Here is a 14,067-nt window from a genome sequence, read left to right as displayed (position 1 = left end):
GAAAACCACAATTTTGGGACTTACGAAAATGAGTCTGAAAACAAGCCTGACATTTGCTTTGCGTTTTCTGACAGCCAAAGCAGAAAGAAAATCAGGTTCACTTATGTGACCGTCATTGTCTGATAAATGCAATGAGTAGCTCATGTGGAAAGTACACCTTTCTCCTAACATTCAGAGCTGGGGTAACTGCTCTCACAGATCCTCACATGAGGTATCTGGGGTAAACAACAGAAAGGCCATGCTTACGTGTGCCCACGTGCAAGGGCACACACCCCTCCTTCAGAAGACAAGTTTCACTTTATCAGTATTAAAAGGTTAGGGACACCAGTTGGTGAGTCCCCTGGGGACTTTCTAGGGGTATGCAGAAGAGTACTCTCATTTTCTAAAGCTTTCACTGAGAAATCTTCCTGAAGAACATGGACCAGTTGGCTTAGGTCCACTGAGAATACCATCCTATCCTTAGTTCACCTGTACTTAAGGAACACGGAGTTAAATTACTCGGAAAACACGGAAATTTAAGTTGCTATATTTCAAAATATACAACAGCTTCCAGGTTTCATATCTGTGAAGCAGCCTGGCCAGTGGTTTCACGAAGAGTGCAGGCTGAGCCTTCTTGTTAGGCCTCCACACAGTCTGCTCTGCAGCTCGGAGCCCGGCTGACCAGAAGGGTCTGCAGATGGAGAGAATGTGGCTTCATTCCCGGGGGGACCCGCTTCCCAGTGCTCATGAATAATCAGAGACAACAGACTTTCTCTGAGAAAACCATAATCACCAGACTAGGGGCAGGGCCAAATGCTAACAGAATTTATTGGCTTTGATTAACAATAAGGTGTTTGTTTTTGTAGGTAATTAGAGTTCAATAGCAAGCTATAAAGAGCCCTCCAAGAAATTTAAGCAGACTGTACCTAAAGGCTACTGGAATATGACTAAATCTAACCATTCATTTCTGCAGACCTGTGCTGAGGTGCCAGTGACCCAGCATGATCGCACAGGTCATCAGGGAGAAAATGGCCCTCTGTGTTCTTACTGTCCAAGGAGAAAGGCCTCTGTGCAGCACGTGCGTGTTCACACGTGGGTGTAAAAAGCACTCTGGCATGTGCCCTGGCTCCAAATGCTGCAAGGAATATTGCAGTTCATAGAAATCTATTCAAAAGTCCATGACAACCCACATGCTGGGAAACGTTTTGACAACTGCATTCTCAAAACCATTAGGTAGCTGGTTCCGAGGAACTGTGACAGGCTGGGTGGGTCACTGAATAGCGGAAGGTGTTTGCCAAAGTTGTACTGATTTACACTTTTCTCTCAGCAACCACTCTTGTTTTTTTTTTTTTCCATAAACCAGAAATATGAAAATATATTTGATTACCATTAGTTTTAAAAATTATTTCCCGGTAGGTAAAAAGGTATAGGCAATGTGCTGTCACCAGTGTTTTATCACTCATTGTGCTCACATCATGATACTCAATAGATATAGAAAAGTCAACTACCAAACCCATCTACAGGAGTGAAAAACAGGAGAATGGGGCCAGATAAACAAAACAAAGGAGAAGGAGAAGGAGAAGGAGAAGGAGAAGGAGAAGGAGAAGGAGAAGGAGAAGGAGAAGAAATATACATCTATATCTAGCCATAGATAGGGCTAATCCTAGAGGAAATTGCTTTTGTCCTCCTCCTTATAGATGGGCTTTACTCAAGAAGCAGCTTGAGTTCACATTTAGGGTCCCAGGCATCTAGTAGTCCATAGATCACTAGGAAACATTTACAGTACATTTATTCCCCCAAGAACTAGATTTCCATTTAACTTTGTTCGAGTCAACCCAATATAAATGTTCCTATTGTTCTTCATGCCCTGACCTCCTCAATTTGCTTATTTATTTTTTAAGTTCTCATGCAGTCATACCACAATTTTTCCTTCAGAGAAAAACAAAACAGACACCTATTGCAGGAGAAACAGTCAACACTCAGGCCACAGTTTTAGAGTTGGCTGGCTGGCTGCCACCTGAAACTTCCTGCAGGTGATCTTACTCATAGACCAGCCACTCAACCCCTCTGACCTTCTGTTTCCTCCTCTGAAAAGACCCTTTCTAGAACATCTTTGGGCTCTGGGGTCCAATGGCTATCCCATCCTCAAGGGAAGAATTTCCATGTACAAAGGCAGTAGCTGATAATTCCTTAAACCTAAGACACTGACATTCTACCTTCAGACAGCTGGACTTTATCTATGAAGACAAATCCCATTATTTGAACGATATACTTAGAGTGAATCAAAGATCGTGCTGGTCCAGGAAAGGAAATGCAACCAAAGAGGACACTCTGGGAAAAACTTCTTCCCTCTACAAAATAGACATGAACACGGAATTAACATTTCAACTCTCAGAGACCATCTGTTCAGTAATCTCTGGGGCTCCCTGAAGGGCTGGGACCCAGGCTTGCTGACCCAGGTCTGTGTTACGAAAGAAGCAAAGGCTTAGAGCAGAACTGTTTTAGAACTTACAGAATTCAAGTGAAAAAATATATATATTCAGAAAGGAATTGGAAGAGGCAGAACAACACAGAGTCTGATACTTACTTGTGGCCCAGCTCATGAGCGATGGTAAAGGCCAAATTGAGACCATTGTCTTCGGCAAGGACACATTTCCTCTTAGCACTGCACACACCTCCTAAGTAAGCAATTCCTGCAGCAGAGACACAAAACACATCCTCTTCAGAACGTGGGAGGCCCTGACCTTGCGGGGCAAGTCCATACGATCAATATCACACATGATTGAGAGAGGAGGGGCAAACTGGGAGGATGATGTGGCCATGGGGCTAGAGCTGTCATTCCAGAGCTCACGTGGGGGATGGGCTTGAGCATACCGCTTTTGGATTCACCTAAAAATAATGAACAATAATAGCCACCATGCAGCTCTCCTAAGCATCTAAGCGGTGTCAGGCAATGTGCTGAGTGTATACACATTATCTAATTTAATCCTAATTACCCACGATGGCAGTAACAGAAGGAAACCAAGGCTCAGAGGTGAAAGGTAAGGTGGATTGGCACCTGGCCCAGAGAGGGAGGGAGGGAGCATCTCCCTAAGTCCTGCACTCTGGGCACCTTCTTCCCCTCATCCCAGCCCTAGCCCTTTGAGGGCCAATGCTCTCAGGCGTGAGCAGGAAGCAGAGAAGCATCGGGGCTCCCAGAAAGCAGGCCAGGGAGAGCTGGGCAGAATATTCAGAAAGATGTTTCAGGAATCCTTGGGAGAAAATGAAACAGGGAGCCCAAGGGAGGGAGAGGACCGTGGAAGAGTGAGGGCCTGGAAATCATCACTGAGGATGCGCCCCGTGGACCAACTCCTCTGCACACACACCTGACTGGGGTCCTTAGGCCCCTCCCTGAGACAAGAACCCAACCCAGCCAACTGGGAGCAAGACAGATGTGGGGGACTGGGGTGAGTGAGGGACAGGAGGCTACCACGGCCTCTGGTGGGCAGATGGGAGTCTTCTAGGGAAGAAAGGTTATTCTGGCAGAAAGGTGTGTATACAACAGGAGGGCCCTGGCCAGGCTGGGCACATCTGAGGCACGTACTGGCCACCTGTCTGCAGGCTGCCCCTGCCCCACGGCAGCTCTCTGCACTTCCTGTTAGCTTCTGCTATCTCTGCGCCCAGGACAGGCATCTCTTACAGATCCAGGTGGCCCTAGGGCTTATCTCAACAAAAGAGTCCGTGGACCCCACCCCCTCCCAGGGCTTGGGACAGAACTCGAGTGAGGGCTGGAAGCATTGCGGCACCTGCCTCCTCCATACACCGTGAAATGGATGAGTGGGTGGTGGCACAGAGTGGCTGGCCGGTCACACGCCCAAGAAGATTCAGTGTTGCTCCTGCTGTGAGTTCACAAAGGATGTGGGGGGTGGGGGGCAGGCATGTGCCTCTCAGTAGTGCCTGTTGACTGGCTAGCTGGAGGCTCTCCCAGCCTGACTCTGCCCAACAGCCCTGTGCCCTGGGAGGGACTACGGCCACCAGAGCAAGAGGCACCTCTTTTCCACCCACAACGCCATCAACCGCCAAGCTACACGCTGCCCCATTCAGAGGCCCCTTTCACAACGTGCACAGGGTATCCCTGGAGCTGACACCTGCCTTGCGGGCACAAGAGTTGGGGAGGGAACGAGTTGGCAGAAGGTGGAAGAGAATGGATGGGGCGGTTGGGGGCGGGGGGGAATTAATTAAAAATGAGCCTCTTTCTCTGCTCCCCCAAAGCTAATCCAATCCTCTTTGTTGACATCAAGTTCTAACTGAGGTAGACCTCAGCCACACACCGGACACCCCCTCCTTCCTCCTGACTGTCCCCCATGAACCCCTTAGAAGTATGGCACCCACATCCCTGCTCTGCAGGGAGATGCTTCTCCCAGACTCCACTCACATTCGGCACACCAAGCCGGCACCGCGGGGTATGTCTATTTTTATTTGGAAACATGCAATGTGCTTGGCCAAGTTTGCAGAATTAAAAAAAAAAAAAGAAATGTTATTTGGCCTCAAGATGCTTTTTTTGCACGTGGACATCATAATCCGGCAATGCAGACTATTGGAAGGAGAAAAATGACAAGCAGAGAAAGGACATGCTCTGGCTTCTCGGTGCCTTCAAGGTCATTATTCTGGTTTTGTTTAAAAATGCTTTGTGGGTTGCTACACCAAGTCCAGCAGTGAGTAGGTGGAACGCTTCTACATAGTGCTGATGGTATGTGCGTGCAACAACACACGCACACACTCCGATGCACACCCAGAAGTGCTCTCCCAGCCCGGACTGTGGCCTCCTGGGTCAATGAATCAATTGGAACAATCAGATGTGGTCGCCCCCGGGAGAAGTCATCTGGTGAATGGGGGAAGGAGGCATCTAAAGCCAGCTGTGCTGAGCTTGCTGTCCCACGAGCGTGTGCTGAACCAGCAGCTTCAATGCCACAGAAACACGTCCCCTGGTCTCTGCCGCACTCAGCACCCAGAGCTGGCAGTCCTGAGTTTCCACTGGGATTAGGTAACACGCGACATGAGGGAAACGGCTAAGCAAGGAGCCTTCCAATAATTGCATTTTAATTTTTCCAAGGCCCAGATGATTTTTTTTTAAACTAGAAAACAAAGGGTCGGTTTATTTACAAGAAATGTTCTCACACAAAGGTGGATTAAGGTCTAGTGCTTTCAGTGACGTAGTCCAATCGTGAACAGCCTGGTCATAAGAGCGAGCAAGGCAAAGCGTGTAAAAGAGGACGGCCCCTGATCCGGAGTGCAGGGGACTTGAGCATTTATGTGCCACAGTGTGGAAATGCGTAGAAGTCACAAAACAAAGTCTGGAGAAAATCCCACGTTGTTGTCAAAGTAAGAGCTTCGGGGAATAAATGGTCATTAAGCCATGAGCTCCCACGGGAAACAAAGCTACTGCTATTCCATGCTCCCTGGAAAGAACAGCAGTGTGGGGCGGAGGGTGTGCAGAAGCCCTGGAGAGAGACCTGTCACCTCAGGACGCAAAGGCACCAACCTGGAAAACCTGCCCCAGCCCCACACTGGCACTTGTCAAGAAATGAGGAAATACCACTTTTCTCTACGTTGATTTCCTGTTAAAAAAATGAGGTCTGTAAGCCCAAGTTCTGGTAACATCGATGCTGAAGGTGTGGGACCAGAGGGGCCTTCCCTGGTCACTGGAATTCCCTACGCAGACAGCAAGACCCTAGAGTGGTGCTTTTCCATGACTTAAAATTCTCCACACATATAAAAAAATCACAGAACTTACTTTTGAAATTTTAGAAACATCAAACAACACATGTTTACAGAGCTCCCTGGGATAAAAGGGAAACAGACAACGGGGTCTTAGGGTCCTCTCTGTGGACAAACGCTGCTCTGCATGCGGGACCCTCCCTTATTTGGCGGGTATGGTTACTGGCCCAATTTACAGACAGGGAAATGGAGGCCCAGTCACCGGTTATAGGGCTGACCAAGCCCAGGCCTGGATCCAAGGGCAGGACTCTCTTTTCTCCAACACCAGGGCTTCTCCAGGCAAACCCTCGGCCTCCCTCACCAAAGCTTTGGTGACCAACAACAATGAATAATCTTTGGGGGTTTTGACAATTTTCATAAATCTTAATGTGTGTTTCTGCAGAGATGGGGGCATAAAATAAAGGTTTCAGGTGTTCCAGTCCAAACGTTTTTAAAACAAAAGATAAAGACTCACGGCATATATGCAACAATAATAACGGTTACCTCTAGGACATGGTGAAGTCATTATAAATCTTAAATTTTCTTCCTTTTTCTCGTTTTTTTAAAATTTTTTTAGCGTTTATTCATTTTTGAGAGACAGAGAGAGACAGAGCATGAGTGGGGAAGAGGCAGAGGGAGGAAGACACAGAATCCAAAGCAGGCTCCAGGCTCTGAGTTGTCAGCACAGAGCCCGATGCGAGGCTCAAACTCACGAACTGTGAGATCATGACCTGAGCTGGAGTCAGACACTCAACCGACTGAGCCACCCAGGTGCCCTCTTTTTCTCTTGGTTTAAACCTAATATAATGAGTATGTGCTTGCCATGAAAATCAAAGTTCTTGCTTATATTCCATTTATCCAAGGTGACTTATAGCAGAGGCAGAGGTGGGAGCGACCTCCCTGACCACTCCCTGCCTCAAAAAAATACCCTCCAAATTTTGATCCTGAGTATGTGGCCCTTCAGACAGCAGAGATGAAGGGAGGTCACAGTCAAGGCATCACTGAGTGTATGATTGTATCCAAATAGTGGCTCACTCCATCTTTGCTACACTTCTGGCAGATTAGGGAAGCAAAACACGCTTTTAAAAATCTGAAATGCTGGGGCCCCTGGGTGGCTCAGTCAGTTAAGCATCTGACTCTTGATCTCAGTTCAGGTCATGATCTCACAGTTCATGGGATCAAGCCCCACGTCGGGCTCTGTGCTGACAGCACAGAGCCTGCTTGGGATTCTCTCCCTCTCTGCCACTCTCCTGCTCATGCTCTCTCTCTCAAAATAAACAAATAAACTTAAAAAAATAAATAAAAATCTGAAATGTTGATGGGCTGTAAAGAGTTTTTCTGATGCCTGGAGAAGTCTACCTGACTCATTCAGAAAAGCCTGTCTCCTAACCTACCCTCCCAGCCATGCCAACACATTGTGGACATTCTCCCTTCTCCTCCTTTCCTTGATAGGATTGCAATTTTGGAGAGGAAGTTGGCTGAGGAGATTTAATTATTTTCTTTCTCAGTAGAAAACTGCACGGTGTAAACACAGAATTCTTAAACTCTGGGTTGACCATATTCTTTCTAGGTTTAAGAAGTAAACAACACATAGCTGTATAAACTCTGATTTATCCAGCAAATTGTCACGTGTAAACAGTTTACAGCTGTTGGCCTTGTTGCCCATTACTCAGACCTTCTTGGATTCTGCCTCTGAAAGAAACGGTCGAATTTCTTCTACCAACTGCTCAAAGTACTAACACCACTATGGTTATCACTGGGACGCAATACTGCCAATTGTGAGAAAGCAACTTATATCTACTCACTTGGCAATCACAGTGGTTGGGACAGAGTTGCACATTCAGGCTCGTGGACATGTCCTCGTGCTCTTGTAAATATTGCTAAGCAGTTGGAAGTATGAGCTGAATGTGTAAACAGCATTTAAGAGCAAAGTCTTGGGGCACCAGTTAAGCATTCGACTCTTGGGGTTTCAGCGCAGGTCATGAACTCACGGTTCTTGAGTTCAAGCCCCGTGTCAGACTCCATGCTGACAGTGCAGAGCCTGCTTAGGATTCTCTCTCTCCCTCTCTCCCGTCCCTTCCCCACTCACTCAGTCTCTCTCAAAATAAATAAACAAACTTAAAAAAATTTTAAAAGAGCTAAAGTCTTACAGTCTAGTATGTGACAAAAGAAAAGGAATTACAGTTGATTCTTATTATCAGTGGTAGGTAGATTCTAAAAAGTCAGTGTAAACACTGGATTCTCAAATACATAGTCATTGCTCCCAGAGGACATTATAGGGTTAGGCTCCTATGAGCTTCTAGTCACAACATCTTTGTCAACTGATTAATACATAACCTTGTGTTATGTGTTTGTGTTCACAGATACCTCATTTAATATATGGTTGATTCCTTCACATTGAATTCATGGCCAATGGTCCTATAACTCCTGCCCGAATGAAGCTTATGTATTTTCTCTGTTAGGCACATGACAGCCTTTCTCTGCTTTAGACCACTAGACAGCACTTAAGCACTATTCTTGGAAGCCACTGTAAACAGGAAAAACACCAAAAAAAAAAAAAAAGCACAAAAATGTAAAAAAAAAATAAAATAAAGTGGCACCAGACAGGCCACGAGAAAGCCATTTGTGTACAGTATGACAGACAGCTGGAACGAGAAGGCAAAAGGTCACCCTGTTCATCTGGGAACGTGCCTCTTTGGTGTCTCAAATTTTTGCTTCTCTGCACACGTCTGCAAAATGACCACATAAGCACTACAAAGACTGATTTTGGAGTCACAAATAAATTTTAGCAAGTAGGCAATTCACCAATGCAGAATCCTTGAGTGATGACAATGAACTGTATTCTAAAAAAATCATGTCCTATTATCAGACACAGTGGAGTCCTCATCAGTTGCAATCAGGAAATTCAGCCTACATTTAACTGTCACGTTCATTTCTGAACTCTGTACTATCCAAATCGTTTGGTTAACTCAGGTCTGTCCTCCTCCGTACTTTTGCTTCTGCTTCCTCTCCAAGGTGAGTGGCCCACAGGGCCATCGCCTCCACTGTAAGTCACTGACCTCCTAAATGGTTCTGCACAGAGTGGACAAAGCCTCAGATGTGCTGAAAGACAGGCACAGCTTCAAAAAATTGGGACAGAACATTAACGGGAAGGCTCTGGAGGGCTGGTAGAAGTGGCCTGAGCGGCACAGCCCCGCTTCTTGGGACTGAGGAGCACCGCCTTCCAGAGCTGGCCCTGTCGATGGCTCTCTGCCCCAGCTCAGTGCCCCTATCTCCCAGGAGCACAGCTGGATAAGCCTTCCCAGACCTAGCCTTGTCTTAGCAATTCCACTACCAGTATGTATACCAGTTTCCCTGTTTCTTGTTTTCTGGATCCCTTGGGGTCAGCTACTATGGAAGGAAGATGAGTTAGCCAAGGTCTTTATTCCTACACCATGAGCAGAGGGTGAGGGCCATGGCTCACAGAGGGGCATTAGTTCCTTCCTTAAACGTGAGCATTGCAGAGGCTGCCACTGTAATTCAAAAGTGCTGATACCTACACACCTATTTACCGAGCAGGATGTCAATAAGCCGAAAAATTCAGCAACTTACTCAAGGCTAAAGGAAGCAGTAAATGCACAAAGGGAATAGCTTGCGAGCCTGATCACTGAAGTGTTCAACATTCCCAATTTTGAAACTAGTACAAAATTAGAGTAACCAAAACAATGTAGTAGTTGAATAAACAGACATTTAGGTCACTGGACCATAACTGGGAGTCCAGAATTAAACGTTCACATTTCTAGTCAATCGGTTTTCAACAAGGGTGCCAAGACCATCCAGCGCAGAGAAAAAAGAGCCTTTTCAACAAATGGTGCTGGGACACCTGGACAGCCGCATGCCCAAGATTGACATCACACCTCCTTCTTTATGTGGTACACAGAAACTAACTCCAAGTGGATCGCAGAGCTAGATGTAAGATCTGAAACTATAAAACTCTTAGAAGAAAACATAGAAGTTAAATCTTTCTGACCTTGGGGTAGGCAAAGCCTTCTTAAGTAGAACATTAAAGGTGCAATGGAGGAAAAGAAAACCTCATGCCAGAGTGTTCATCGAGTCAGACACCTTCCCTGGAACAAGAGAATAGCTGTGTGGGGCTGGGAGTGAGGTGGGGAGAAGAGTCACCAAGACAGGCAATGGACATACAGACGCATCCCAAGGAAGCTTCCCAGCCTTCCCCGTGCAATACGGCTTTCTGCTAATTGGGAGCCATGGCCCAGCAGCCTTTGGGTCACAGGCTAACTTGCTTAGCCAGTCCAAATGTCACACGAACTGCAGTTTTGAGAAAGGGGGGTTCTTGATGATGGTCAGAGTCAAGGAGAACTATACACTCTTACTCAAGGTTTCCCAAGTGCCTCCAGGATCCAGGACTTTGGGAAAAGATGCCACCCTGGTGAGGCAATCACAGAGCCAAGTCCCCAGAGTGGACTGGAGGGTCCCAGGGCTGGAGCCATGGCTCCAACAACATTTTGATGAGTTAAGTAAGTGTAGGGGTCAACTCTCCCTGGGGATTTACAAGTTCGAAGCAAAAAAGTTTATCCTAACACTTTACTGCTTTCTTAGAAAACCCAACCGTGCTGGGACAGGGGAGGGAAGAGAAGTAACCGATGATATTCAACAGACCATGACCAACATGAGCCAAGTGCACGGAGACATCCTGCAGATTTCCCACCCTCCAGGGAAGATGGCACTTGTATCCTGGGGGGGTGGGGTGGCATCACGTGGGAGGGGATCTCTAGAGTGCAGACTTAACATTCCTCAAATAAGCAAGGTGCCTCTCCTTGGAGGACTCCACAGAGGCTCAGGGGCTTCTGGAAGAGGCCTGGACACCCACTAGAAAGGGCCCCCAGCAGGCCCACCTCAGGACATTGGAGGTGGGGGGTCTGTCCAGACATCCCTGAAGATCTCTTATTTTAACAAATACTTCATCAAGTGTTTCCTGGGCTACCTATACATGACAGTATCATGCCAGGTGTCATGCACGTTTGCATGTACTCCCTGAGCACGACAGGGACGCCGACCCATCTTCTGGCATTTGCCATTCCGGAAGCACGACCACCTAATACTGAGCCTGCTCAAGGTCTGCACCTCTGTAGCACAGCAACCGTGCCTGTGTGTGTGCGTGCACGTGTGTGGGTTTGTGTGTGTGCACACATGAGTGTGCATGTGTGGACATGGTCGCAGGCAGATGACACAGAACACTCTTCCTGTAAGCTGATACCACGAGGTTGATGCCTACACTCCCATAGCAACAGATGCAAACGAATTTTGGATGCTTTCATGCGTTGTTATCAACTGGATTGCTTGGCATTTATTTTTGCCAATAATGTAAGAAGGAACTTTGACGGTCCTGCTTCAACAGCTTTAAGACTCCTCTGTCTTCTTCTCTCCCCATTAATGTTTTCCCTTTACCGGTAGGTTAAAATGCTCTCCCTCTCCCTCTGGAAAGGTGGGGTTTAGGTGCGAATGAGGCTGAAGGGACATGTGAGGGGTTTTGTCTAAAAATATCTCCTCCATGAGGGGAAAGGGACAGCTAAGGCTTCCACAGGGCCAGATGTCTCCAAAGGAGGGTCTGTGAGTAAATTGAAGTGCTCCCTGTGGGAACCAAGTGCTCCCTGGAAAGAGAACATATTCCCGACTCAGCCTTCTCATGGCCAAAGGATGTGCCCTGAGTCATAGTCCCTTCTCCACCATTCTGTTTGAGCTTGTTAGAGGGCCCAAAGACAGTGCCACATGGGAAGACGGCTAAATCGTGGTGGCAGCCAGAGCCAGAGCCACGAAGAAGGCAAAATGACTGGTGGCTGATAAGAGGGATCTCATGTACGTTCATCATGCCCAGCATGGAGGACTGCACTGTGTCCCCCCAAATTCACATGCTGAAGCCCTAACCCCCAGTGTGACTGTACCCAGAGATAGGCCCCTTAAAGATGTAATTAAGTTTGGGTCGCTTGGGTGGCTCAGTGGACTGGGCACCCAACACTTGATTTCGGCTCAGGTCACGATCCCAGGGTTGTGAGATAAAGCCTGCTCTCTTTCTCTCCCTCTGCCACTCTCTTCCACTCACAGGCTCTTTCTCTCAGAGTGTGTCTCTAAAATTGAAAAAAAAAAGATGTAATTAAGTTTAAGTGAGGTCATAAGGATGGGATGGAATCCAATATGACTGGTGTCCTCATACGAAGAGGAAAAGACACCAGAGACTTCTCTCCCCATGCACGCACAGAGAGCACATGTGAGGACACAGTGAGATGATGGCCGTGTACAAGTCAGGAAGACTGGCTTCACCAGAAATCGACCTTGACAGCACCTGGGTCTTGCACTTCCAGCCTGAAAACCTGAGAAAATAAATCTGCTATTTAAGCTACCCAGGATGGGATATTTCGTTACGGTAGCCTGAGCAGACGAATACACCCAGCATGTGACCTGGGTACAGATGCAAGTGCCCCGTGTCTCCCTTATTCACGTGAGTAACTGACACAGGAACTCGCCATCCTCATGTGCCAGATGACACCAGAGCTGCCCAACATGCTGGGGGACCGGGCTCCCTGTTTAGGACACAGTTTGGTAATAGGAAACCGATCTGGAATGTTGTACGGGCCATCAGTCAAAACAGCAAAAACGCGTGGTAGTCCCAGAGTGGCATTCTGGGAGTCAAGGATGTATCTATGGCTCTCTGTGTTTAAGGTCATAAAACCCCTCAACCAGTGGCACTTGGAGGCACAGAGCTGACATCTCAGTCATGTGGCAGTGGGGTTGGGGCTGGGGTCCCCCTGCCTGGGGAGAAGGGAGAAGATGAGGTTTTGCCAAAGGCACACCCCCGCCATCCACAGCATCGGCATCTTGAGATTGCCCGTCCCTCTGAAATGCTCTCAAAAAGTTCACCAGCACAGCCTCTGAGGGAAGAGCCAGTTTCCAATGATGCTTGTAAAAGTGACACGGTGTGCCAGGTCTGAAGGGCGGGAGGCTCAAAGCTTCTCTTCAAATCCCCAGGGAACTGCAAAGAACCCCAGGGAGAGGGGACAGGGAGAGGACTCAGGGGGCAGGGAGCTAGGGAACCGACCTTCTGGGTCTGCGTGGGAACCTGGGAGCCGCACCAGGCACACAGCAGGCCCCCAAATTTCTGCCAAGCAAGGGAAAGGGAGCCTTGCTGCTGTTTCTGCTCAGTGACTCTCAATGAAAGCGGAACCGGCAGCAGCGGGGGCACTCCATGTGCACAGGGCCAAGCTCAGCAAGCCGGGAAACACAAACGCGGTTGTTCTTTTCACCTTGACTCATTCAAAAACGACGAGCGCACGAGCCAGGAGACACACGGGAGCTTTCGGTGCAGACGGCCAGACAGTGGTTACGTGTGGGAGGAGAGGAGCCATGACTGAGATGGGGCCCGGGGAGGGGTGTCTGCCTGGCGGACGAACTCCAGTGGCTGACCGGGCGGGGGTGGGGGTGGGGGGGACTGTCACACAGACGCTCCCATTATCATAATTCACCGAAGCAATTTAAAAAGTCAGGTCTGGTTACCCCGGAGGGAACAGACACGGAAGGGGCCTGAGCGAGTCTTCCCAGGGCCTGGTAGTGTCAGGTTTCCTAGTCTGTGGTCTGGTGATACAGGGTGCTCAGTTTGCAAATATTTGCTGAGCAGTACACTTAGATGGACCTGTCTCTATGTAAATTAGACTCCAATTGAATTTTAAAAACTATAAAGAGGGGCGCCTGGGTGGCTCAGTCGGTTAAGTGTCCGACTTCGGCTCAGGTCATGATCTCGCAGTTCGTGAGTTGAAGCCCCACGTCAGGCTCTGTGCTGATGGCTCACAGCCTGGAGCCTGTTTCAGATTCTGTGTCTCCCTCTCTCTCTGACCCTCCTCCATTCATGCTCTGTCTCTCTCTGTCTCAAAAATAAATAAACGTTAAAAAAAATTAAAAAAAAAATAAAAACTATAAAGAGATGCACATACAAGTGAAATAGGAAAGTACGGACCTGATTTAACAGTGTGGGAATGACCACGATTATTGGCCAATTTAGATGATGGAAATTGGTCTTCTCTCAGGAGCTAATGTATGACATGGCAACTACCATTGATGCTACTGTATTGTTTAATTGAAATTTGCTAATGAGATGGCACGTAAGTGTTCTCACTACCCCCCCCCCAAAAAAAGAAAGTAAATATGTGAGGTGATGGATATGTTAATTAACTTGAGGGGAATTCCTTTACAATGTATACATATATCAAACATCACATGGTACACTTTAAAAAGTGTATCTTACAATTTTGTTTGTCAATGATACCTTAATAAAGCTGGGCGGGGGTGGGAAACAGAGTTTGT

The 14,067-nt window shown here is 47.6% G+C and overlaps 1 protein-coding gene across 1 annotated transcript in view; it reads right to left on the bottom strand.

Annotated features, from left to right (window-relative positions):
* The window catches only part of ADAMTS17 (ADAM metallopeptidase with thrombospondin type 1 motif 17), a 347,079-nt gene that overhangs the window by 202,622 nt on the left and 130,390 nt on the right, over positions 1-14,067 (bottom strand). The window contains exon 8 of the mRNA XM_047086834.1: positions 2,567-2,672. Coding sequence (XP_046942790.1) covers positions 2,567-2,672 — 106 coding nt within the window. The remainder of the gene's footprint in view (positions 1-2,566; positions 2,673-14,067) is intronic.

This window comes from Lynx rufus, unplaced genomic scaffold (genome assembly GCF_022079265.1).
Source record: "Lynx rufus isolate CCGP_SWC_20201006 ecotype Redwood Valley unplaced genomic scaffold, mLynRuf1.p SCAF_21, whole genome shotgun sequence".
Lineage (NCBI taxonomy): Eukaryota > Metazoa > Chordata > Mammalia > Carnivora > Felidae > Lynx > Lynx rufus.
Note: the sequence above shows the minus strand (reverse complement) of the source record. Positions and strands in the feature narration are given on the sequence as shown.